The sequence below is a fragment of the Melanostigma gelatinosum genome (assembly GCF_949748355.1).
Source record: "Melanostigma gelatinosum genome assembly, chromosome: 18".
Taxonomy (NCBI): domain Eukaryota; kingdom Metazoa; phylum Chordata; class Actinopteri; order Perciformes; family Zoarcidae; genus Melanostigma; species Melanostigma gelatinosum.
The window spans coordinates 6,080,981-6,104,819 of NC_136651.1; the positions used below are offsets into that span (position 1 = coordinate 6,080,981).

At 41.6% G+C, this 23,839-nt stretch overlaps 3 protein-coding genes and 1 long non-coding RNA gene across 7 annotated transcripts in view; 2 read left to right on the forward strand and 2 right to left on the reverse strand.

Annotated features, from left to right (window-relative positions):
• The window catches only part of coq4 (coenzyme Q4 homolog), a 4,137-nt gene extending 1,840 nt beyond the window's left edge, over positions 1-2,297 (reverse strand). Inside the window, exons 1-2 of one of the 2 annotated variants that reach the window (XM_079289736.1) lie at positions 2,124-2,297; positions 1,509-1,661 (exon numbers count right to left, since the gene is read on the reverse strand). In XM_079289736.1, coding sequence (XP_079145862.1) covers positions 1,509-1,661; positions 2,124-2,181 — 211 coding nt within the window. In that variant the 5' untranslated portion in view covers positions 2,182-2,297. Of the gene's footprint in view, positions 1-1,508; positions 1,662-2,031 lie in introns of both variants that reach the window. The other variant, XM_079289737.1, reaches the window with a different exon arrangement.
• A 21-nt stretch (positions 2,298-2,318) lies between these two features.
• On the forward strand, positions 2,319-13,597 carry traf2b (Tnf receptor-associated factor 2b). Of its 3 annotated transcripts, none has more exons than XM_079289740.1 (11): positions 2,319-2,343; positions 6,198-6,400; positions 7,086-7,164; positions 7,393-7,491; positions 9,695-9,856; positions 9,946-10,020; positions 10,485-10,559; positions 10,930-11,154; positions 11,241-11,544; positions 11,810-11,958; positions 12,052-13,597. In XM_079289740.1, exons 2-11 carry the CDS (start codon positions 6,225-6,227, stop codon positions 12,268-12,270), a joined length of 1,563 nt encoding a protein of 520 aa, XP_079145866.1. In that variant the 5' UTR covers positions 2,319-2,343; positions 6,198-6,224; the 3' UTR covers positions 12,271-13,597. The 3 variants fall into 3 exon arrangements, with proteins under 3 accessions (XP_079145866.1, XP_079145864.1, XP_079145865.1); XM_079289738.1 differs by lacking the exon at positions 2,319-2,343 and adding an exon at positions 2,819-2,855; XM_079289739.1 differs by lacking the exon at positions 2,319-2,343 and adding an exon at positions 5,145-6,082.
• Positions 13,598-15,831: 2,234 nt separating this feature from the next.
• Positions 15,832-21,328, reverse strand: fbxw5 (F-box and WD repeat domain containing 5). The gene is made up of 10 exons (XM_079290074.1): positions 21,221-21,328; positions 19,798-20,002; positions 19,535-19,692; positions 19,126-19,309; positions 18,807-18,955; positions 18,391-18,711; positions 18,109-18,292; positions 17,842-17,989; positions 17,543-17,755; positions 15,832-17,365 (listed from the first exon to the last, which is right to left on the reverse strand). Exons 2-10 carry the CDS (start codon positions 19,982-19,984, stop codon positions 17,080-17,082), a joined length of 1,830 nt encoding a protein of 609 aa, XP_079146200.1. The 5' UTR covers positions 19,985-20,002; positions 21,221-21,328; the 3' UTR covers positions 15,832-17,079.
• Positions 21,329-21,821: 493 nt separating this feature from the next.
• Positions 21,822-22,728, forward strand: LOC306792023. Its single transcript, XR_013772787.1, has 3 exons — positions 21,822-21,941; positions 22,232-22,312; positions 22,404-22,728. It is a non-coding gene; the product is annotated as an uncharacterized lncRNA (long non-coding RNA).
• Positions 22,729-23,839: the final 1,111 nt, after the last annotated feature.

The window sequence follows — 23,839 nt, forward strand, 5'->3', positions numbered from 1 at the left end:
TATATGGTGTTAAATGTGCAAAGCTAAACCTACAATCTACAATTGATTGCCCCAGAATAACGTACATTTTGACTTAAAGATCATAAAATATGTTAGATTGATAATACACAGTTGAATAATATGTTATACTAACTAAAGTTAAGTGTGTAATCGAGCTAAAATGTACTTGATTTAAGGGCCACTCCAGAAATTTCACACATAAGAATCCGTTTACTCATCAGTGGGAGTAGAGGTCAGCCTGTGAAAACAGCTGTTCATTGTCTGGCTGAAACTGTCAAGTCTGACGCCATCGGGATTATCTTGGCTTGTGTTTAGGGACAACAAACAGAAAGCCTGCATTACAAATAGTGGGTATGGCGTTTGAATGACCTGGCTGTTTACCAGGCAGGCGGGGAAAATGCATTATAATAATGGAACAATCAAGCACTTTTTAAGGTTAACCGACACTGGTGACTAAAAGGCAGGTGTAGCCCTTTAAATACGCCTGCAGTCCCTAAATGAAATGTCACATGACAGGTGTTAGTGCTCTCTTCCTCCATGAAAGTTTCAGGGTAACTGCACGTACCAGTGGTCTCCTGAGAATAAAAGATGGAGAATGAGTAACTCTACTTAAACAGTACGTGAGAACAGAAACCTCAGTATAGTGCCCAACAGTTGGTTTCATTTGACTGAAAACTGTAAAATAAGACGAGACGGCCAAGTCTTCATCTTGTAATCTACTCATGAAGGCGCAAACAATTGGAATTATACATTCTAGTATTCAGTTACAATAGCTACAGTCATCAATTTAACACAATTAATTATCAAAACCAATCACTTTACAGACTAAATAACAGAATCATTTATTCAGGTCTGAGCTTCAGGGTTCATTCTTGCCCTTGGAAAAAGCAGTTGGAGCGTATTCTTATCTCAAGGTTCACCTACCACCACCCCCCCCCCCCCCGCCACACACACACACACACACACACACACACACACACACACACACACACACACACACACACACACACACACACACACACACACACACACACACACACACACACACACACACACAGCTTTCAGTTACAGTTTGTGGCATTCATCAGAGAACTCAATCTGCTGACAAGGCTATCAGAAAAGCACATAGCGAACTCTATGATAAGACTATTCAGTTTAGACGCTATAGAAGAATGTGTTTTATCATTTTCGTGTTAGAGTGATGGACTTCATTATTTCCGCTAGGCTGCAATGTATGAAAGATTATCATAATCAGCCAAATTGATTGATTTGTAATGAATTCCCAAAGTTTGGAACATTAGGGGTTTTCTATTGCACCATCAGCTGAGCCATCTCCATATTTGACTAAACTGTTTTTCATATGTGACTGGGCTGTACCGCCTTACTTTACTGTTCATGGGAAGGCTTTTTATGTTGCTTTTTTAACCACTTGGCTATCAGACGCTACATGGGAAGGCATTTTTAATCAAATCTAAAAATTTTAAAAATAAGAATAAATTAAGTCTCACCATGTCTGTAGGGGTCTTGTAGTGCAGCCACACCTGATCCAACGGCCAGCATGGCTTTCTGGAAGGGGGTGGTGTGGATATGTCCAGGATAGAGCCCATCATAGCGGCTGTCTGCACACACACTGCTGCTACTGTGCACCTGGTGGACACACACTGGGAAAAGACAAAGGTATAATGTACGAGTTGATATTTATTGTCCTCATGCAAAAATAAAAACTTAAGTTTATTGTTTACTAATGCAGGCTGTAGTATACAGCACATATCTTGTGATCAAGACTGGTGCAGATTGTGCTCATGTTTCAGATTAAGAGTGTTTATTATTTGGGGGGAAATCTAACCTAAGTGTGAATGCATTTTTTTATTTTTTTATTCTCAGTTAACATTAATACTTACAAGACAAGCAAAGTGACTGAAATCGTAGCCCTTCATACAAAATGATGTGTAGTCTCGTGTTTGTCTACTCTGGTAAATGATTTAACCAACTCGACATTCATGGATTTCTATATTAAAACAGTTAACTTACATCTAGTTACCAAGATACAGTTAAAAAATAGTGGTAGCTTTTCGCTTCTTCAAATGATGTAGAAACGCCTGGCTAGCTGTAGAAACTCATACCTTTGGAGATCAAAATGTAGTGTAGTCGATTTAAGCGACCTAGTACGGGCTGCAACATTTTGGACGCTAATGCGCATGCGTCATCTGGTACCGCACTGACGTTATACTCCGGGGCAGCCCTGGTGGAGGGGCGGTGTCAGAATGCACTGATGCAGAGGGTGGCCGCCAGCTGCCATGTATGAAAAGCAAGCGCACGTAGCAATGTAAACACTACTAAAGGGTGAGCTGTCCTTCTAAATGCGATAGCGGACAAAGCATTAGTTTCGTTTTCCGTCTGACGGTAGAGACGAGGTGAAGAAGCCGAGGGTAGCGAGATAAACCCGTGTTTCTGAGATTATTAATTATAATAATTATCTACTCCTTTGAGTAGATAATTCGCTAAAACCAATCGTAGTAAGCTGCTCAAACACCTAACTTAGGTAACGTTAGCTAGCTAAAGTTGTGTAAGTTAGCTAACGTCACTCATAAGAACCAATAAGTGAATTGTAAGTTAGCGTTTAGCTACATAATTGTTTGTTTTAGCCAAAGACACTAATACAAACGGCAGCAACGTTACACATAAAGCGTTATGTCCAAATGTAACTACGAGATCTGTCTCGGATAGATTGTGCGTAATTTATATAGTCCCTAGTGACTGCCTTGTGTGACGACATGTGGGTGTGTAACTGAGCTACAAATACAAGGTTGGGCTGTGCGAGATTACCACCTTAAAGGGGAGATTTTCTTAACTTGGTGAGTAGATATTCGACTTCGTTGTCTGTGCAGTGTCGCGAAGAGGTTTTACAGATTCACAGTTTCTGCAAGAACATGGCGAACAGGGAAGGGCGAGCTCTCAGGGAGACGGGCAGAGTAGAGGCTGTTTGTTCAGGCTTGACAGAGCTGCTGCTAGCTGTAACAAACAACGAGGAGCAGTTGTTTGTGACACAAAAAGTAATGGTTGTTGAGAGTAAAGGCGTTGTTTTGATAGAGAATGCAGCTATTGGTGTTATTTCTTTCAGAAACTTTCAGCAAGTGTAACTTAAAGGCCAGATAGAGTCCAGTGTTCATTGTTTGCTTGTTATGTTACTTCACGTCTTGTTTCTGTCTTTTTCAGCCACAGTGTACAAAGAGTCTGGTCTTTTTGTTAGTCTCTTGCAAAGGAAATCAGCATATGTTTTGTTCATCATGCTTGATTTTAGGGTTTCTACAGGCTTGATTGAATTATTGTTTTCACTTTGGTTTGTATTTGATATTATCTTAAAGTTTTAATAGTTACATAAACTAAAGAAGAGCTTGGGTTTATTCATGCTCTTAATTAGGTTTGGACCATTGCTCACTTTGAGTTACACAATCATTTTAGAGCTCTGGTCCATTTGGACATGTTTGAACTCATGAAACCTGCAAATTACAAAACTGGTTTACTGCTGCATGTTGCAATATTGACACATGCCACACTGGCTGTGGTGATCTGATATTCCAGTAAAACGTCTGTGGCTTTCCAGTGATAAGCAGCATCAGCGTTTTTCTGAGAAGTGAAGGATGTGTCTTCTCACTTTAAACAGTCTTCCTCTTGAGGTTGACATGATGTAATCTACAGGGTAGAAGACAAATGACTGCTTACAAATCAATATCTACTGTAACATAACCAATATTGCTTTTTCACCATGTAATGGAAGGGATTTAAGATTAAAGTATTATTTTCTATGTTGACATATAAACTCATGTTAACTTGGTTGAAACATGTCTTTCTTGTGTTTAGGTCCTAGCAGCAGTATCTCTGTTTTGTCTTTAAGTCAGAGACTACAGGTCATCTGGTTTAGATGGCTCAATAGAAAAGTATAATTGTGTGTCATCTGCATAGCTGTGTAGTTTTGATCCCAGAGACACGTGCGTAAGGAAGTGAGATTGTAATTATAATCTCACTTCCTTACGCATACTTTTTAGGAAATGTCCTGTGTCTGGGAAAGGGCTTGAATTAAAGTTTCCCCAGGATAAATAGTGTCGTTTGGAACCAAACAATGCTATGTTGGTTGGACATTCAGCAAATATAGAAATAGGAACTGGAAAACATCCTGTTGTATAATTTTGTACAAACATTTGTGGCATTTTGACTCGCACAGAAGTTAAATTTAAGGGTGACTGAATTGTTCCTTTAAAACATGTGACAAATGAACAGGTTGAGACAACACTGCTCAAAGCTATCTGTCTTTGTACACTAGAGTTCAAACCAGATCGACTACATATTATCACGCAACCTTAAAGCCAACCAATAATATTTCAAAGGTTGTATTTTCATGTCGTGGCATGCAAAGCTGCAGTCTGCTCATATTCTTTGAAGAGTTTCCTGAGACACCTGCATCAACGATATGTTGTGCAGCACACTGCTTTGCATGCATATGTCTGCAGTACTTAATCCAGTAGTCACTGTGACAGGCAAAAAATGCACAACTGTGCGTGTGTTGGGAAATGTCAATATATGGTGACATCTTCTGGTTTATGTGGAAACGCCACTGCACTTATTTCCGCGCCCTTTATTTTTTAATGATGAATCGTATACTGCGAAGGGATTAAACATTCATAGAGCACTGCAGGAAATTGGCTCAGCGGTACCTCCAGCTCAATCTGATGAACAATACTCTCATTGTTTTTGAGTAGGAAGCTGATTGTCTATTGTTCTTACAGTTGATAAGGCTTATAATGCATCACTAGCCAAGCGCACTTTAACCCCCGTAGCAGCTCAGACCTTTGTGACAGAGCGTGACAAAGAGCTGGAAAGTCCGGTTGCTCCTCCAATGTATAGCCTTGCTCAGTACTGATTACTGGGGTCGTCCATAGTGCAACAACAGACAACAGAGTAGATATTTGAACCAGAACCACTTTCTGCCAGTAAAGGTCAGCGTAACAATGCTTTGCTACCATAAAAGACTTGATGCAACAGTTCCTCAAAGCACTTAACATTACTAAGGCAACACGTTGTTTTATTGGAAGGAAAACGTGCAGACTCGTGAGACTTCACACCAGTTGAACATTTAAAAAAGTCTAGTTGTTGGTAGTGCCAAAGGAAAGAATATTCCAATCATAAACATTTAAGATTTGACTTCACGTAAAGCACAGATATCGTACAAGTAAAGGTTGTTATTGGGACCACATACATTATGTTGTACCGCATATATTGTGGGCGGAGCATATAGTAACTACTAAATGGCTGCACAGGCACAATTATTAGCCTGGTGTTAAAACTCTGTGATGAAATCGTATCTTTTGAGTAGTAAATGTTTCAAACCAAATGTGTTTGCAAAAATGTGTCAAGTAGTGTTCATGACTCGTAGCGGAACACAACAGTTTGGAAGCATTGAAATCGATGTCGTAACGAGACATCAACAGATTGAACGCGTGGTGGCGCTGTGACCAGCAGCTCCTTGTTTTGTCATGCATCGCCTAGCTGTGTTGTGTGATGCTGAACTATTAAGTGACAATGTCTTATTTGGGTAAATCTCTCTTGCTGTCAGTGTTTTGTCTCCACGAAACCACTGCTCTACATTCTCGAGCAAATCTGTCACCAGGATGTTTTCAGAACGATCTGTATCTCAACAACGCCAATGATGTTGCACGCATCTCATATCTGCGTCATGTATAAGGAATGCACTCTGGAAAGGGCAAGCCATCAGACTATGGAGCGCAAAATGTTAGTTGCAGACAATTTCCACTGTAGCCTCAAAGATTTTAACTTATTTTTTTGAATTTTATGCAAAACCGTGTGCTCTTTGCATATATTTTATTATGAGCTTTCCATTTATTACAACATGCAAACGTCATTTGGCGTCTATGTAAAACATGCAGCCCAAATGTACACGGTTTCACAATGATGAATCAGCCTTGCACTCTCATTGTACCATCGGGGTGCTGCCCACGTTGCGCTTTCAGTACAACTACTGAATTCCCCATGTGACCCTTCCCATAGGTGTAACGCTGACATACTGGTAATTACAGATATGTACCGCAAGTAATTAAAGGGTAACTTGTCAGAGAAAACACAAAACATTGTGATTGCCCAGGTGCCGTGTTTAACAGTTGTGTGTGGTATTCATTCAACAGGATATAGCACCAGATTGATGGAGAAGAATGGCCCGAATCTCGTTGGATTGCGCCGACTCTTTACCAGGGATCCCCCTCAGTGTGCTTTCGGTGCCCATGGAGAATAAGTACAAATGTCAGCAGTGTCTCCAGGTCCTGAGGAAGCCCGTCCAGGCTCAGTGCGGCCACCGCTTCTGTGTACACTGCTTCAAGCAGCTCACCAGGTAGACCGGAGATCCTCAGACCACCTACAGCCGTGTGCCATGCAAACCCCTTAACACACACACCCCTAATCCTTCCCATCTTACCGGACACGCTTCAGCACATCCTGTGTTCCTCTCTGCTCGCCTCTGGGGATATTGTTTTTGCACCCAAGATGAATCACGTTGTTCACACTCATCCTTCACATGACTGGAATCATTGCACTGAAGTCAGTGAATCACAAGGATCTGACCATGCTGACTCATTCTAAAGGTGTCCACTTCTCTTCTACTTCTGTCCCCTGTCACTGACTCATGCATTGTGAATTCATGACAAATACACATCAAAAAGCTCTGTCATGTGACTCATGTGACTGGTTTAAAAACGTCATGTTGTTTCACATGTACTCAATTTTAACCCTCATGGGAAATTGAGGTGATTTCATGTGAGCTGTTTGAAAACCACGTCTGCCTCGACATGAGAATTCATCATGTGATCATGAAATCCACATGTACTTTTTGTTTTGTCATGAAATATTTCCCTCTTTTTGTTTTTCATGAATTTCCCACACTTCCTTAAAGGTTGTGAGTTGCATTATTCGTACAGCGCTGCACGCTTCTGTCACTGCTGTTGTATTTGAATTGAATGAGTCGGCAGGAAATTTGTTGCTGTTTTCTACAACCAACCAGTTGTTGTTTTGTTTGTCAGTTGTGGGCCAAAGCCTTGTGAAGCCTGCCGCCAGGAGGAAATATATGAGGAACCTATTTCCATCCTCAATAGTAATGAGGTAAGTTATGAACAATGTCATTTATCAGCCAACATTGTCGTTTTATGAGACATCTTCCTGGTAATCTGAATGCTATTCCTCACTCCCAGTCTGACTCAAACCATAGAAATATGACTACAGTCTGATGGGACTTTCCTTCACCACACCAGCACACAATGCTGCCTCTTATGTCCGTTGGCTTATTGCTTTATGAGTTCACCTCCTTCTGTTCTTTGTTTGCCCCACCAGGCATTTCCAGACAATGCAGCCGGCCGAGAAATAGCAAGTCTGCCTGCCAGGTGTTTGAACCAGGGCTGTGTTTGGACAGGCTCGATAAAAGAGTATGAGGTGAAGTATTATTCAGTTACTGTGGGTGTGCGTACTGCTTTCTACTCGAGTGATTTTCCCCCGCCTGTCTCAGCTTAACCGTGTATACGTGTCGGTTTACCCCACCCAAACCTGTACTGCCTGTATTCTTTAGAATGTTTCTCAACCACCACCCGCCTCAGAGTTTACCCTGACACTTACTACGCCTTCTCGGGGTCAGGGTCACATTGTTTTCCCCCTGCAGCCTTGGGTTAGCATTTCATCAAAAAAATGTGGGTGTACTGCATACGCTGCAGCAGTGCTGGAGAAACAGGAAGCGAAACTGAACACGCAGCCTGGAAAGTCCCCCACGTTACCGACTCAGATAACAACAATAACTCAGTGGGAAAGTACCAGGATAAGAAAGGCCACTGCTGAAACCATTATATCACCATGGAACTAGGTTTAAAGTTGCACCAGTTCACAAGGGAACTGCTCAATTTAGCCTGTTAATTATATATAACAGGAACTCCTTCAGACAGTGCACCACGTTCAGCAGGCTGTGGTGTGTGTATAATTACAGAAAGCCCATCTGAATCACAAGGTGCCTCGTGTTTGAGTCAGTGCCATCTCTTTGTACTTTTGTCTCTACTGTGTGGCGAGTTTGGCGAGTAAAGAGTTGACTTGCTGAGCTTGTTCTGTGTAGACGGATGTTTGTAGTGCCGTCTGTCTGTTTGTGGTTTTCCTTATTTGAACTCGGTAACCCAATTTAGATCAGACTTTACACAGGAAATGTTGAAACGATGTGATGGCGGGGAATGTTTAAAAAAACAAGATGCTGGAGATTATTTTTGCATGATTTGCAAATGTGTCTCAGACTGGTTAGCTTGTAAAGAAACACGCGCTCCCTTCTGTCGACCGCGTGGTCACAGCGTGCTATAATTTGACTTTAGTTCCCGAGGAAATGATTACTATGCTGTGTCAATTTGTGGGCGGCCGTCTTAGTCACTGTCGTTAGCTAGCCACAACACGCCCAAAAAGTCGCTGGAATAATAGACTAAACGTGGCGTCGGAGTGGTGCAGATTGGACTGGAAAGCCATTCGCGATGATTCATATTTGGTTTGGTTATTCGGTTTGAGATTTTCCAGTGTAGCATGTCTGAAAAGGTGAGCAGTCAAAGCGAAAAACAGCCGAGCCTACCTGTGGTGTGCTCTGCGGCTCCAGCGAGCTGTTGATAGTCACAATGTAAGAGAATCACTTCCTTTTTGAATAAACTCCTCCCACCAGTCTGACCGTTTGGTTTCAAAACGATGTTAGCGTGTGAAGCACTTTCAAAACCCGTTTCTTTTTCCAAGTAATGTATTGTCACACTTCGCTTTTTTATTTTTGCGCTTCTGTTTTTTCGTACTTTCATTTCTTCATCTTCATCATCCTGTGTACTGGAACATCCTGTTTCAGGCCGTGGCAGTTGAAGTACGAGAAGTGCTTTATCTGTGTAACAACAGACACACGGATACGTTCTATTCGTCAGGCACAGAACATACAATAGGTTCTTGTTGTCCAACACACAGAAGAAGAGGATGTGTGTGCAGGCAATCAGCTGCTACACGGATCACAAGTTGCATGATGCAAGCTTATGATGGCTTCTTTCACAACAAGTTATAAAACTTAGAAGAATACAAAATGCTCGGAAGAATATAATATTTCCATTACCCAATGGTGGAAATATTATATTGTAAACACAAAGGATGAAGGTCTACTGAGTTCAGAGCAAAAGTACAAACACTTAAGCATTTACACACTTAAGTAGATTCATTTAATTTAATTACAAGAACAAACATAACTACACCAATAACTACTTAATTATAGTTGCTTGTGATCACTTGTGTGCTTCGGTGCACTGGGGCGTTCCCCTTCACGTGCTCCTTACACACTGGAGATGAATGCGATAAGTGTTGTTGCCTTTCCACATTTCAGCTGTCAGAACATCGTGTACCACACATGCCAACATGTGCAGGCGTGGCTGGCAGTTACATTTGTTCAGAACATTCACATCACCAGTGATCAACAAGGGTGTGCCATATTTCTATGAAAGCTTTTATGGCATGTTTGCTCATCTGCCGTGGGAATTACACTGTCTGCACGCAAGGATGCAGTAACACCAACTGATATCATTTTTTAAAAGAAGTCAATGAATAGCGCACACCTGCTGGTAGTAACTATCAATCTGTCCTCCATCTGCAGGCTCAGCATGAAGGCCGCTGTGAGTTTGAAAGGATACAGTGCGAGGCCTGCCAAACCTCCGTCCTTCGTACGGAGAAGGACCGACACAATGAGAGAGAGTGTGAAGCAAGAACGCTCAACTGTAAATACTGCAAGATGACTTTCAACTTTAAAGAAATCAAGGTGAGAGATGGAGATGTGTCGAGTGTGTGAAGCAGTCGTTTGTTGAAATAGGACATGCAGTAATAGTCTCTTGCTCCTGTGTGTTTTAGGCCCATGATGAGATCTGTCTGAAGTTTCCCTTACAATGCAAGGACTGTGGCAAGAAGAAGGTCCCCAGAGAAAAGGTTTGAGCTGCTCCTCAAAGTACTCTCAGCATTCATTACTCTGCCTGGTAACAGCTTTCTGACCAAAGGCTCTGAGATGTTAGACTCGTAGAATACAACTATAAAGCGACGGGTCTTTTTACTGCAGCTAAGCATAGAATATTCACTGAGTGGACTAATGCTACAGAGAGCATTCGTAGCTCAAGCTAACATGAAACAGCTGTCCCCGAATGACCCAAAAGTACACAAACACACAAACAATAGGCAGAGACGTTACAGTAAATGTAGCATGAAACTAGATGCACGTGTTCCACAACAGTGAAAGTCTTTTTAATGGAGTTTTGAAGAAATGCAGATTTAGAATTCCCTTTATGACCACCGGTTTCTTTCTGACGAATACTGCTGTTCTTCACTTTCACTTTTCTGTTTCCAGTTGAGTCGGTCCAATGACTCTTAAACCCTTTTTCTTTTTTTTCTACCTTCAGTTCAATGACCACAGCAAATCCTGTGCCAAGTCAAAGAGTGCCTGTCCATTCAGCGACGTGGGCTGTAAACATGTGGTATGTACGATAATCGAATCAAATGTTCATATTTTAGTATTTTCTTTACTTTTTGTTGAAGCAGGTCCACAAAAACATTGATGCAAATACTTTTTTTTTTTTTTTTTTGGAGGTTGGCTTGTTTTCAATGTGTTTTCAAAGGAAGTTTGACATTTTGGGAAAAGTGCAAATTCACTTTATGGCCAAGAGTGAGAGGAGATTTATACATCTGCAGAGTTAATATGAAGCTACATTCTGGAGATGATTAGCTTAGCTTAGCTTAAAGAAAGGAATCGGGGGCTAACAGCTAGCATGACTGTGTGCACGGGTAACCAAATCTTCTAAAATGGAGAGAGTCCAGTGCATAAATGAGCTCCGTTGTGTTTCTCAGATAGAGAACGGGAAGCTCGGCGACCATGAGCACAGCAGCACCATGGAGCACTTGCGTCTGCTGCTCTCCATGGTGCTGTCCATGCCCCTGACGCATGGCGATGCTCCTGGTCAAGGAGAGTGGCAGGAGGACTCTGGTCTGGGCCTGTACAGGGCTCCTGAGGAGGGAGTCGCTACGGGCCCCGGAGCTGCAGCCTCCGTGCAGTCTGTGGATGTGGAAAAAAAGGTCGGTCTCGGCAGATTTAATGCTCTTTGTCGTTGTATTTATAGGTTTTGAATGAGGATCTAAATGCGTTCGTTGTTTTTTGACAGGTGAACGCTTTAGAAAACATTGTGTGTGTCTTGAACCGGGAGGTGGAGCGCAACTCGGTCACGTTGGAGGCTTTCTCGCATCAGCATCGACTAGACCAGGAAAAAATTGAAAACCTCTCCAATAAAGTGCGTCAGCTCGAGCGGACGGTCACCATGAGAGACTTGCAGCTGTCCGAAACGGAACAGCTGTTGAGGGAACTGCAGTTCTGCACCTACGACGGGATATTTGTGTGGAAAGTCTCTGACTTCTTACGCCGCAGGCAGGATGCTGTGGCCGGTCGAACACCTGCGATGTTCTCACCAGGTAAGATGAGAGACGTCATCGCCACCCATCCGTTTCAAAGGTCTCCTGCACACATGGTGTTGTCTGTCAGCTCAAAGGTTGTTATTGAGTTTGAGTGAGCTGAGATCATGTGGCCTCTATGATGTGTTGGCGTGTAGTCGAGGGGAGTTTCACTTCTCTCCACCCTTGTTGCTCTTCAGGGAGTGACTGTGTCACTCCTATTCTCACATGATGCTGTTTTTCAGCTCTTGTTTACATTGTGCATTCTTCTCTTCTCTCCTCCCAGCGTTCTACTCCAGCAAATACGGCTACAAGATGTGTCTGAGGCTGTATTTGAACGGCGACGGGACGGGCCGAGGAACACACCTGTCGCTGTTCTTCGTCGTCATGAGGGGGAAATGCGACGCTCTGCTGAAATGGCCGTTCAGCCAGAAGGTAGCAAAGCTTTGCAAACCCTCTTTTTACCCATTTTTAATCCACAAACGCCGCAACAAACGGCTCAAAACAAGCTCCTTCTCTCCCCCCCAGGTGACTCTAATGCTCTTGGATCAGAACAACAGGGAGCACATTATCGATGCTTTTCGCCCTGATGTCACCTCCACCTCCTTTCAGCGGCCAATCAGTGAGATGAACATCGCCAGTGGCTGCCCGCTCTTCTGTCCTCTGGCTAAACTGGCTGGCAAAAGCCCCTATCTGAGAGATGATACCATCTTCATCAAAGCTATTGTAGACCTCACAGGCTTGTAAGGTGTTATCTGTGGAAGCGACACCAAAGCAAGAAAAAACAACAACATAGCAAATGAATAATAATAATAATATATCTATCATATTTATAACACTTAATCATGCATTATATGGCTTTAATATTATATTATATCATATCTTAACTATACATTAAGAATGTCATCAATTGTCACATTATGACGGGTGCACAAGGTTGTGTACAATCACATATCTGATGCGTGTAGACGTCTGTCTTCAGCCAACTGTCAGACGCACTGCTGCTTTATGGAAGTGTAGCTATTTCTGTTAATGGCTCGTATAGTTGAGACTTTGTCAGCACTTTCAGTGTAAAGCTGTCAGCAGGAGTTCAGGTGAAGTGCTTGAAACCATCAGAGCTTTCAGGTTTGGTAACATTAACGTGGCAATCTTCTCGATATTTGCAGTATTATAAACTGTACACAAAAGAAATGGAACTGTTTGAACACAATTCTGAAAAATATTACAGTGTGAAATTTTGGAAGCGGCCCAAAACAATCCCGACTGCTAAACTCTGAGCACAATGCCATTGTTTTCACTCCAACATAAATTCTAAATCAACTAAAACTGAAAGGTTGCCACTTTAATTAAGAGCTGCTGAGTTAAATCTCTCTCTCATAATAAAAGATGTGTCATCGATCATCTTCATGTGACCCTGTTGGCAGCAGAGTGAAAGCTGAGAACTTAAAACTAAATCACATGACAAATATTTGTATCAAATACTCTGTATATAGTATATACTATATTACAATAATTAGAACACTCCGCTCTGCAATATGTAGTATCACATGGACTACCAACACAAGACTCAAATTGAATTCAGAGCAAGTGATTTATTGTCATTCAACGAAGGTAAAGTTGGAATTCCTTTATGCTACGAAATAAAAAACAAAACACACTTTTAATTTTTTTTATGGCGAAGTACGGAGGATGAGTTGAGGTGTCTTGCAACCTGAGGAAGGAAGCTTCTCTGTAGTCTGGTTGTACATCAGCGGATACTTCTGCACGGGCACCTCTCCTCACAGATATCACGGATGCTCTGTAGATGGGCACCGAGGATTATCTGGACGGTTGTAATAAGACATTTATAGCAGGTTAATGTTGTAAAGAAAACACACTGATACCTTCATAGTTAGCGCAAATCCCAGCTAGTGCTACTAGTTACTAGAAATCATTCACTAATATTCACTATATAATCTTATAACATACTTCAATCATAATCTATGGATATTTATTAGGATTAAGCCAAAAATGTAATCGCTGATTTTATTTCCACTTTATTTCTTTGCTTTAATATAGTGTATGTATGTATGTATGTATGTATATATAGGTATGTGTATGTATATATAGGTATGTGTATGTATATATATATATATATATATATATATATATATATATATATATATATATATATATATATATATATATATACATATACGTATGTATATATATGTATATATATATATATATATATATATATATATATATATATATATACGTATGTATATATATGTATATATACACTTTGAGGTGTATGAATATAATAAAGTACTAATTAGTTTGACATTTATTGTTTTTTATTATAGTGTGATCTGTGAATCTTTGGGGACTATTTTAATACTTTGTTACCTTTTACAATATATTTGCCTTTGGTTTAATGGGAGTTATCTTAATTGTCATTGTTTATAAAATAATACAGATTAATCAGTAATGAAAATAATTATTAGATAGAGCCCGACTAGAGAAAATATATCTGAACTACATGATGACGTCCTGAAGTGAGGAGGAGCATCACAAATGGGCTGAGGTTAAAAATATCCCATCGTCGATTATCCTTTTAGCTGATGATTTTTGGTCACATGTAAATATTCCCCCTGTGGGTGTAAAAGGTTTGTGGTGTTCTGTAAAACTCTCCGATGCCATCTGCTACGGAGTGATGAGACGTGTCTGTATAACGACCCAGTTCAGTAATGGAAAATAACACCTGTGACAAGAACAACCACATCAACAGTGGCAAACCACCAGGTCACTAAGTGGTGTGTGTTAACCTAGTTATTGGTGTGTTTTGTATGTTCCTGTATTGCTGTTGTCACGAATGTTGACATGTGCTGCTATTTATATATTAAATAAATCCTGTGTTCCAACCTTGGCCATGAAGTTTAAATATGTGGCCACTTGCCAGACGAGGAGGGTCTAATAAAAATATGCTATTTGTTCCATTATCGGAGTCTCATGTTCTTCAACTTTATTGAAGTGGAATACTAAATTGCTGAAGTAAACTGTCAACAAACAAGTAAGAAATACCTTCACAAGATGATTCAAAAGCACCGCTGATATCAATATCCTACCTCCGATTCACAGATTGTTTAATAACATTTTTAGTTTGCATACGTTATGGCTACAATACAAATTATTTTTTCAACATCAGTTTAATTTGCCCGAGAAACTGAAAAGGTTTTGTTCACAGCTCTGCATTTGCAGATCCGAGAGTAGCGCGTTAGAAAGAAGTGAGATAAAAACGGCGCCTCGTCTTCAAATTGGTTTCATTCTTAGTTGCACGTTACTTTCTTTTTGAAAGCTCGTTCACACACGGACCACATTATATTGAGTTCAAGTCAAACATCCACACCCAACTAGTGCTTATGATAAATGCAAAGTCATTGACATTACACCTAGTTTCCTGTGTTAAATGTTACTTAGGGTTAATGTCACGGTATGGCATGTTTAAAAATATCATAGTATAGTATGTTAATAAAAGTGATAGTGAAACGCTCAAAGGCTGATACACAAATGGGAGACTAGACAAGTGCAACAGTCATAACACATTTATTTGAAGTATCTTATTGTCAGCATATGTGACCATGTCTGGAGCGAACGAAACAGAACAGCAGTTGTGTCAGACAAGGAAGAGAGGGTTCATGTTCATGTGCTGAGCTTTCAAACCTGGAACAACATCCTGCACGACAAAGGAGAGCCGGCAAACAGGACACGGACCCCTGATGGAAAGGAGGGGCTGTCAAAATACTACGCTAACAATTTCAGTTTAATAAATTGCAGAAAGTCATGAAAACTCACTGTATGGTATGTTGAAAAAATGTCTTCGTATAGTATGTTGTAAAATGTTATTAACAAAACAGTATAGTATCGAAAGGAAAGTCATAGCTAATGTCAAAGGAGGCATCGTATATGTTGAAAAATCAATAAAAAAGTCAATAGTATAGAATGTCGAAAAAAGCATCCTGTGATCTCGTGTGTTGTTTTTGTTCCATCTTTAATGTTTCTGTGTAAATGTAATACGACAGGCTGAACACACGTGCCGTCCTTTTTGTTTGCGTCTCTATGCTTCCACTGGTTGAATGTCAGTCATAAAAAAAGTCATGTTATAAAATGTCGAACAAGAGGCAGAGTTTAGTATGTTGAAATAAGTCACAGTATATGATGTGCAAAACATCAGTAATAAGTCACAGTATGAGTCAAAAGTCACAAGAAAGTAATTGTATAGTACGTCGAAAAAAAGAAAGGAATATTAATCTGACACGTTTGCAGCCGTTGAGCATTTCAGGGCATGCTTTATTATTTCAGAGTTTGAAAATGACTTTAGACGACAGGAAAACACAATTAACAAAAATGGTGGTACAGTATTCAAAAGGGAACCAAAGATAAAGTTCATGACTTATTACACACATTTCAAACATGGAAAAATATTGTTCAATTGTTGGTAAGAATCAACTGATGACGTGAATACGTTTCTCAAAACATTTGATGTCAAAATGCAACGAGCGATATTGATCTGTATTGCAGAATTGCAGCTTTACTATAGTTACAGTTGTACTCTGAAGGGCTTTAAGTTATCCATATGTAAGGATGAGGAAAGAAAATATTCATTTTTTTATTTAAAAAAACGTCCGGGACACTTTGAGATTCATCCGTCGCTTTACAGTCTTTTGACAAAATGAAAGGCCGCACTTTTGTCCGACAAACAAATAAAGGTGTATAAATACATTTCTACATAATATCGGTCCAAATAACAAGAAGCTACACAAACAACATCTTTTGATCACAGCCGAGCTTCACGCTAACTGTTCTTCGTCGACTCTTCTAGATTAAGTTACTCAAGAATTCTACTTTGAATCGAGCGATCGACACAAACAACGGGATGTCATTTAAAAACCAAGGCTGACTGTTGTCTTCCCTTTAGGTTTTAAATGGTTTCATAATTATCTGAAACAATGAGTTATCGGGTGTTTAACTGGACATATCCATTAATAAGAGAACACATTTCTGCAGTAGTTCTCCGTCACAGCACATGGCGACCGCGATCGTACGGTTTCGTCTCTGCGGGTCGTCACATACATTTACACAGCGCAGGAGTCCCGACCTGCTCGTACGCAATGGTTACAGATAAAAAAAACAAACACCATCTCTTGGGTGACACGTTTTGGGCGTCCGTCCTGTGCAGCTCTACACTATCTCTACCTGTGAGAACATGTCGTATCACTCCTGTCGACAGCGCAACAAGAGACTGTGGGGATGTCTCTCCGTTGCTGGTGCAACAGCTCTCTCTTGTGTCTTAAACGCTGAGTCGCGTCCCGCCTCCTGTTAGCTGAAGACACTTAGCGCTGCTGCGTGTGTGACACAACGCCGTGAGCTCGAGCAAAACCACTGACTTTAACCACACTGTACATATACATGGAGTGTATATATGTATATATATATATTCACACCACAGAGGAAAAAGATCACACTTCCTCCTCCTCCTCCCGCCGCGTCCCACTTCAAGTGTTTTCCCAACCTGACTCATGGTTTTCCATTCACGCTGCTGGCAGCCGTGGAGTTCTTGTTGCGGTTCAGCCAGGACGGCAGAAGGCTGCGGGGCCTCAGCAGCCGGCTGGGGGCCTGCGCCAGGCGGACCATGCGCGGCGAGCGCCACACCTTGATGGTCGAGTCGTCGCTGGCAGACAGCAGCAGCTCCTGGTCAGCGGGGCTGAACGCGACCGAGTTCACCACGTCGTCGTGTGCCAGACGTGCCAGACAGATGTTGTAGTGACGGTCCCAGATGTAGCCATGCTTGTCCTCCGCTCCGCTACCGGTGGGAGATCAGAGACGGAAGTCAGCGTGATGCGATTATGTCAACATTACTGTCAAAGCATTTGCTTCAGTCTGTTATTAATCGATAGATACTTTAATGAATAGTGAAGGCTGTATAATGTGAACGCTGCATCTATTCTCCAAAACAATCAGCCGGTCTTCGGTCACCCACCTGGCGACAAAGTCTCTGCTGACGTCGAGGAAGATGAAGAAGCACTCATCGTTAGGCGTGAAGGCTCGGTGAGCGCGCAGGCTCCTTCTCTCCTCCCTCAAACTCTTCAGATCGATGACGTGCAGGTCGATCTCCTCGGCAATGGGAGGAGGAGACATGGGGTCAGAGATCACACACCCGGCTGGCCAAGCCCGGCTATTCACATAAAGGTACCTGATGAAGGAAAGGAAAGCAGTACTTTCATGAGTCAATGGCACATGTACAATGAGGAGTTGAATCTATACATATTTTTGAATTACCTGTGGTCTGGAGAAAGGCCCATCCCAATGATGTGTCCATGGATATCAATAACATGGTCTAGGGAATCAAAAAACTCATCTGAACTCCGCTCTTCCCCGAGCACAGGACCACAGGTGGTCATCTGGTCAGGCTTGATCAGCTTAATACCTAGAAAGGGACAAAGACGACCGCATGACACGTCTGACAGCATTGTGTGTGTTTTCTTATGAAAAGTTTCATGAATTCATACATTATATCTGCATATTTTAGCTTGGAAGCGATCTTACCTATCTGGTGAGGGGAGTACGTAAGGCTGCCGGTGGTGAAGAGTAAGTACGTTTTGTCCTCTCCGTCTCCGGGCTCAGAGGGCTCAACGAGGCTGGAGTCAGGGGCCTTCGTGTGGGCTCTGCCCATCACCTTTGCCACGTGGGACTCAATCGCCAACTCCGTGTGCCCTATATTTTTACAACTCTAACAGGAAGGAAGAGAAGCAGAAAAAGAGGCCAAATGAAGAACAGTATTGATTGAAAAAAAGCATCAAAAGGTCTTGAGTTTTACATCCAACTCACCTGTAAAACGTGCTCCAGGCCTGAGATGGAGGGCTGAGGAAAGCGAGCAGTGGGAAGCCTCGCTTCCACGCCCCCCACCGCTTCCTCGTCTTCTTCCTCACTGCCGGAGGTTCCCAGGTCGAAGAGGAGGGGCTGGTGCTGCTGCGGCTGCTGCTGCCCTTTCTGCCTCCGGGCCTGGGACTGGGCCTCGTAGTCCAGCAGCAAGTCCGGGTTGTCGTGTTGGCGGCAGTGGGCCACCATCACCGTGCGGATGGTGCTGGCGTTGACGTTCTGGATCTTGAAAAGGCGCTTGACCACGTTGACGTTCTCCGATTCAACATCCTGTTGGAGAAAAGAAAAGGGGGAAGAAGAGGAGAGACATTGAGCGGTTTGACAATTTTGACCAAAGAGGCTTCAGCTGCTGCGCTGGGTCTCACCTGGAAGGCTTTGTTGAGCCAGAGCACAGAGCAGGACGTCATGTTGCCGATCCAATGCAGGTTCCCAGAGATCAGGTGGGACTCATTCAGCCAGCAGCCAAACACATCGTACGGCTTGTTCCTCACACGCGACAACAGCGTGTAATTGTCTGCGGTGTGTTAAGAAAAGGGGGGAATGGAAGAGTTTGAAACACACACTCACTTTTATTTAAGGAAAGATATGTACGCATGTGAAAATAACTTCAACAAGTTGAAACATCAACAGGAAACTACACATGATAGATGCTTTTTTTAACTGTGGGATTTTCTTGGTTCCTACCCAGACTGATGACAGCGATTTCCCCAGACGAGGAGTTGTGCGGGCCCATGTAGACACCGGACACAAGCAGCAGGGTGTCGTCAGCGTTGAACTGGGAGAACTGGGTGTAGCCCCAGTTAAACTGACGCATGCTGGAGCTGTGCACCATCGCGATATTACCGTCTAGCCGCTCCGTGTCCCACAGCTGCAACACAGGAAGCCAGAGGACAGGTTAGGAGCAGTGATAATCATAAACCTGCTATGAAGCAAAGTGAGTTCACCATTTATCAGTGTTTATCAAATGACAAAGAAAAGCCCTACGACAGTTAATACGTAGCTAAAACGAGAAACACGATCACTTTTCACGCTGGCAGAAGGTAAGAAAAAAGATCCAGGGTGAAAGTAAAAGCAATGCTCTTTTAATCCCGACCTTAACGGTGCAGTCTTTGGAGCAGGAGGAGAAGCGGTGACCCCTGTGAGAGAAAGCCAGGTGGAGGACCTGGTCAGTGTGCTCTCTCAGCGTCTGCACCTCCACACAGGGGATACAGTCAAACAGGCGCCTGAACTCCCTGTACCATGACACCGCCGCTGCACAAAAAGGAAGAATCCGGTTATTTAAACCTGCAACTGGCCTCTTAATATCTACACTCAAAGCTGTTTTTTAAATCTTCCGTGAGACAAAAGATGGTTTACTTGGGTGTCGGGGTACAGAACGTGGGATGCGGTAGTAGCTGTAGAACAGCTTCCTCCATAGGAACTCATCTCTGGAGACAGCCAGCCACTGTCTGCAGGTCAGACCCGCTCTGAGCACGGCATCATGGGGTAGATGCAGGAAGATCTCCAACACCAGGCTGTCCGGCAGAACTGGGCCACACTCCATCCTAACATCCTGTGTACACTGCACACACATGGAGGGGATGTGATGTGAAAGCAACTTCAACCCACACACAGGCAGTTTCCCCTCGAGCAGCTTTCTTCCATCTTGTTACATTGAAGCAATATGGTGTAAAAAAACATGCGTTTAATGGCTGCAAAATACACCATGCATGTGCATCATTTTTTACACGTTTTTGATATATAAATCGCCTCTCAGAGTACAAAAACGTTGCAAACCCTCAAGGCTTAATTCCAAGCAGCAGAGGATGATCACTACATGCCAGCTATAGAATGCAACAGTACATATTAGGGTTGCAATTGTCTTAATTAATATGCAAGTTGTTTTTCTATAAACAAATAGAAATAGAGATATGACATATTATAACTAATAATATACATTATAAATTAGAAGAATAAACACCACAATCATTATTATTATTTTGGCCTCTGCAGCCATAAATAACTTCCAACCTTTTAAGGGAATTTGAGCCTGACACTGGTGTGTGTTTCAATGCAGACATCACTGAGCTGTGTTCACGCGTACAGGCTGTGAGAGCAGCTCATTAAAGCTTACATCTTTAAGTTTGACAAGCACTCCATAACGGCTCCCCGTACACTTATTCTCTTCATAAGGAAAGGGCAATTCAAAGGAGGGTTTGTGGTATATGGCCAAAATCATATAGTTGCTGGTGGAATAGAGCCATGTTGACGTGGCGTTTCCTCAATTACAAGCTATGAACATTCGTATAATTCATGCAAACTACACGTTATGAATAAATCATCAGTACCCTCGTCTAATTCAATAAGCTAATGCAGCTCTTCTCTGAAGAACCAATCGGTCGGGTGAAGATGACCTAACATGGACATTTGTGTCGCTGTGCGTAAACAGTTAAAACTCACAACACGTTCCTGTGTTTACACTGAAAGCAGACTGTCCAGCCTTCCTGATTACATGTGACACGATACACAGCTCGTGATCTGATGGCTAGTTTGTGTTTTTTAAAGCAAAATCAGTTACGAGCTTAATTTCAAGCTATGCTAGCAGAAATGTCTATCAAGCTAACGTTAAGCTAGCTAACTTGTTAACGAGCCAGCTAGCGGTTAGCTGACGTTGCTTTCAACTTTTAGCTACGACGTTTACGTCCGACAACAAGAGGTTACGTGTATAAACTATTGCTTTCGTTGTAGGTGTTAATCAGCTTGGCTCAGTTAACACCTGTTGACATAAACTGTGACCCACCTGCTGGATCAAAGTATGTTGGAGAGAAAAACCAAGCGGCTAGCTAGCGCTGAAGGCTAGCCACAGAAAAACATGACAACAATCCTGCAGCAGCGGTGAGTCGTCAAGACTGAACTAACGGATCGCAGCATCATCGATCAAGCGAGACCAACTCAATCTATTCCGTGTTAGAGATGCAGTTTCCTCTTGATTATGATCAAACCATCTCGTTGTGGCCTAATAGCCACAAGACATGCAATTTTTTCATTTATGGAAATGATCACGAGTCTGATTTAGATTTCTTGTATTTTTATTAAATATATATTCTATCTATTATTATTTTTGTATCATTTCAATATGTCACCATATTTCTCTAATGAAATATACGTTGTACCTTGACTGGAGTTGTTATTGCAACTAAATGTTCATGATTTTGATTATCTTGATTTATGTGTACAGGTTGTATGAAAAGATGACTCATGAATGTGTACATTATCTCAGTTACTGTCTTTGCTCACCGTTTTCATGTCTTTGAATTAAACATGCAAAGGAAACATTGAGGAAAACACATGACAGTAATTATATACTTCCTGTATCTGTGTGGTGGCCCTCAGTTCGCTGACATCAGTCAGTGAGTAGAGTCTTAGTAACAGAATTAACGCTCATTGGATCACATGGGAACAGATTACTAACTCATCAAGAAGACATTATATTGGATCTATGCTGTGACTAATATTCTCTGGTATGTATTCAAACGTTCTCATACAATTGTATAGCAAGTTTCTTTTGGCAATTTGTGCAAAAAGGTTTTATTAACTAGATGTTATTATTATGAATGACATCTTTACCCGATAAACAGCCTTATTATTTTCACTGTGATGAGAAACACATTTTAATCAAACTATTGAAAATGGAGCGGGTTAAACCTGATAGGGGTGGCATCAGATTACCTGCCACAACCTTATCCCAGCAGCAGTGTTGCTGATACTACAAACAGATAATATAAATAATATAGTCTGTTTCTTCCTTCAGCTCTGAGCAATGCCGCCGTGTGGATAGCTTCTTGCTGTGGCTCCTCAAAGAAGGACAGGACAGGACAATACCAGTGTAAAGGTGCTCCCTGTTGGGTGAAATGGAACCATTTTTGAAATGATGATCTGTGTAGATCTGATGGCTAAACTGTCTGTTTTTCGTCAAGGTACAGGGCAGGAAGTGTGGACAGTCTCTAGTGATGAAACAACATCCAGTAAAAATCCTCCCTAATTCCTCTGGACAGGAGAGATGCCCACATCTCCCCTCCACCTTATTCATTTCTGAAGTTCATTAACTTGCAATATGTTGCTCTGTATACTTGTTATAATGATGACTTGTCTGAAAACTCCTTGTTTGGAAGTTGGACAATGTCTGACAGCAGACAAGCGCAGCAGTGGCTCAGACGTGGCTTACATATCCTGTGTACCAATAATGTATATGGTGTAAGTGCAATGTGGTCAGCACAGCAAGCTAATCCAATAAATTCAATAAATGGCTGTTAAGAACAATCTGTCATCTAAGTGTCCTTCCCCTGTTTCTCCAGGAGAGGCCCACTTTTCTCTTATGAGATTCTCTTTTTCTGAGTATTTGGCGCCATCGTGTGGAATAAAACACAACTGCAATTACCTGCTGATTAAAGCAAGACAGAAACTGATTTATTTATCACCCACTTATCATCCACTAATTTAGTGGACATTAAGTGTATGAGATTAACACTTTTTAAAAAATTCCACCTATTTGATAAACATAAAATACTCAGTTGTGTTATCTATTCACGATTAATTGCTACTTTTAAATGCATTAAAAGGTTTTGAAGAAGACAACTTTATTGTCCACAAAGGTGAAAAATTGTCTTTTGCCCATCTGGCAATTCATCAAAACATCAAAACATACACCCACACACATCACATAACAAGAATACTGACAGAATGAAAACTCAAATTAATAGACAACATTTCAGAAAAGCAAAACAAAAGATTCAAATTGAGTCTCTATGAAATAAGTAAGCCAACTGCCTGTGGGATAAATCCCGAGAGACCGGATGAACTCTGAACAAGTTGCCAGTCTATCACAGGGCTGACACACACACACAGATAAAAAGCACATTTACATCTTCGGCACTGAGCCAATGGGCTGTTTACCTGTCCAGTGTTTGACCCCCACCACCTGTGCTTTACCCTGCCTGCTTGACTTATAAGTCGCCAGCTGGGAAAGTCAAAATCCAACATGATACAGAACAGGACATGTTTAGAAGATGGAAGGAATGTTTATTTATAGAGCAAAACAAATAATGAAACTTTCTTTCCTCTCAAAATTGACACTTTACTGGTGTGATAAACAAAAACAAACCTTGAGATTATTTGAAGAACCTTAGCAAAGTGTTTGTTTCTTATTATTTCTTGAGAAAAGAAGTGCTTAAGTTGTGGAATCATTCCTATTTTTATTTCAAACTTAGCATTTCATCTCTGAAAAAAATACAGCAATGTCTTTATTTGATTAGGAGTGCAGTGAAGTAAACTTAGTCCTTATAACATGTTATGATATGATGTGTGATAATATATAATATATTTGGCGTATATGCTCAGTGTTTATGCCCGCTGGCAACCT

What these genes read in the sequence shown, in the direction of transcription:
- traf2b (XM_079289740.1), top strand. Translation starts at nt 6,225, where the DNA reads ATGGCCCGAATCTCGTTGGATTGCGCCGACTCTTTACCAGGGATCCCC. An exon ending in AGAAGGTCCCCAGAGAAAAG is followed by an intron (nt 10,021 to 10,484) that starts GTTTGAGCTGCT and finishes TTCTACCTTCAG; the next exon opens with TTCAATGACCACAGCAAATC. An exon ending in CTGTGGATGTGGAAAAAAAG is followed by an intron (nt 11,155 to 11,240) that starts GTCGGTCTCGGC and finishes GTTTTTTGACAG; the next exon opens with GTGAACGCTTTAGAAAACAT.
- fbxw5 (XM_079290074.1), bottom strand. Translation starts at nt 19,984, where the DNA reads ATGGAGTGTGGCCCAGTTCTGCCGGACAGCCTGGTGTTGGAGATCTTC. An exon ending in GTACTCCCCTCACCAGATAG is followed by an intron (nt 17,990 to 18,108) that starts GTAAGATCGCTT and finishes GTCCCTTTCTAG; the next exon opens with GTATTAAGCTGATCAAGCCT. An exon ending in AGCAGAGACTTTGTCGCCAG is followed by an intron (nt 17,366 to 17,542) that starts GTGGGTGACCGA and finishes TCCCACCGGTAG; the next exon opens with CGGAGCGGAGGACAAGCATG.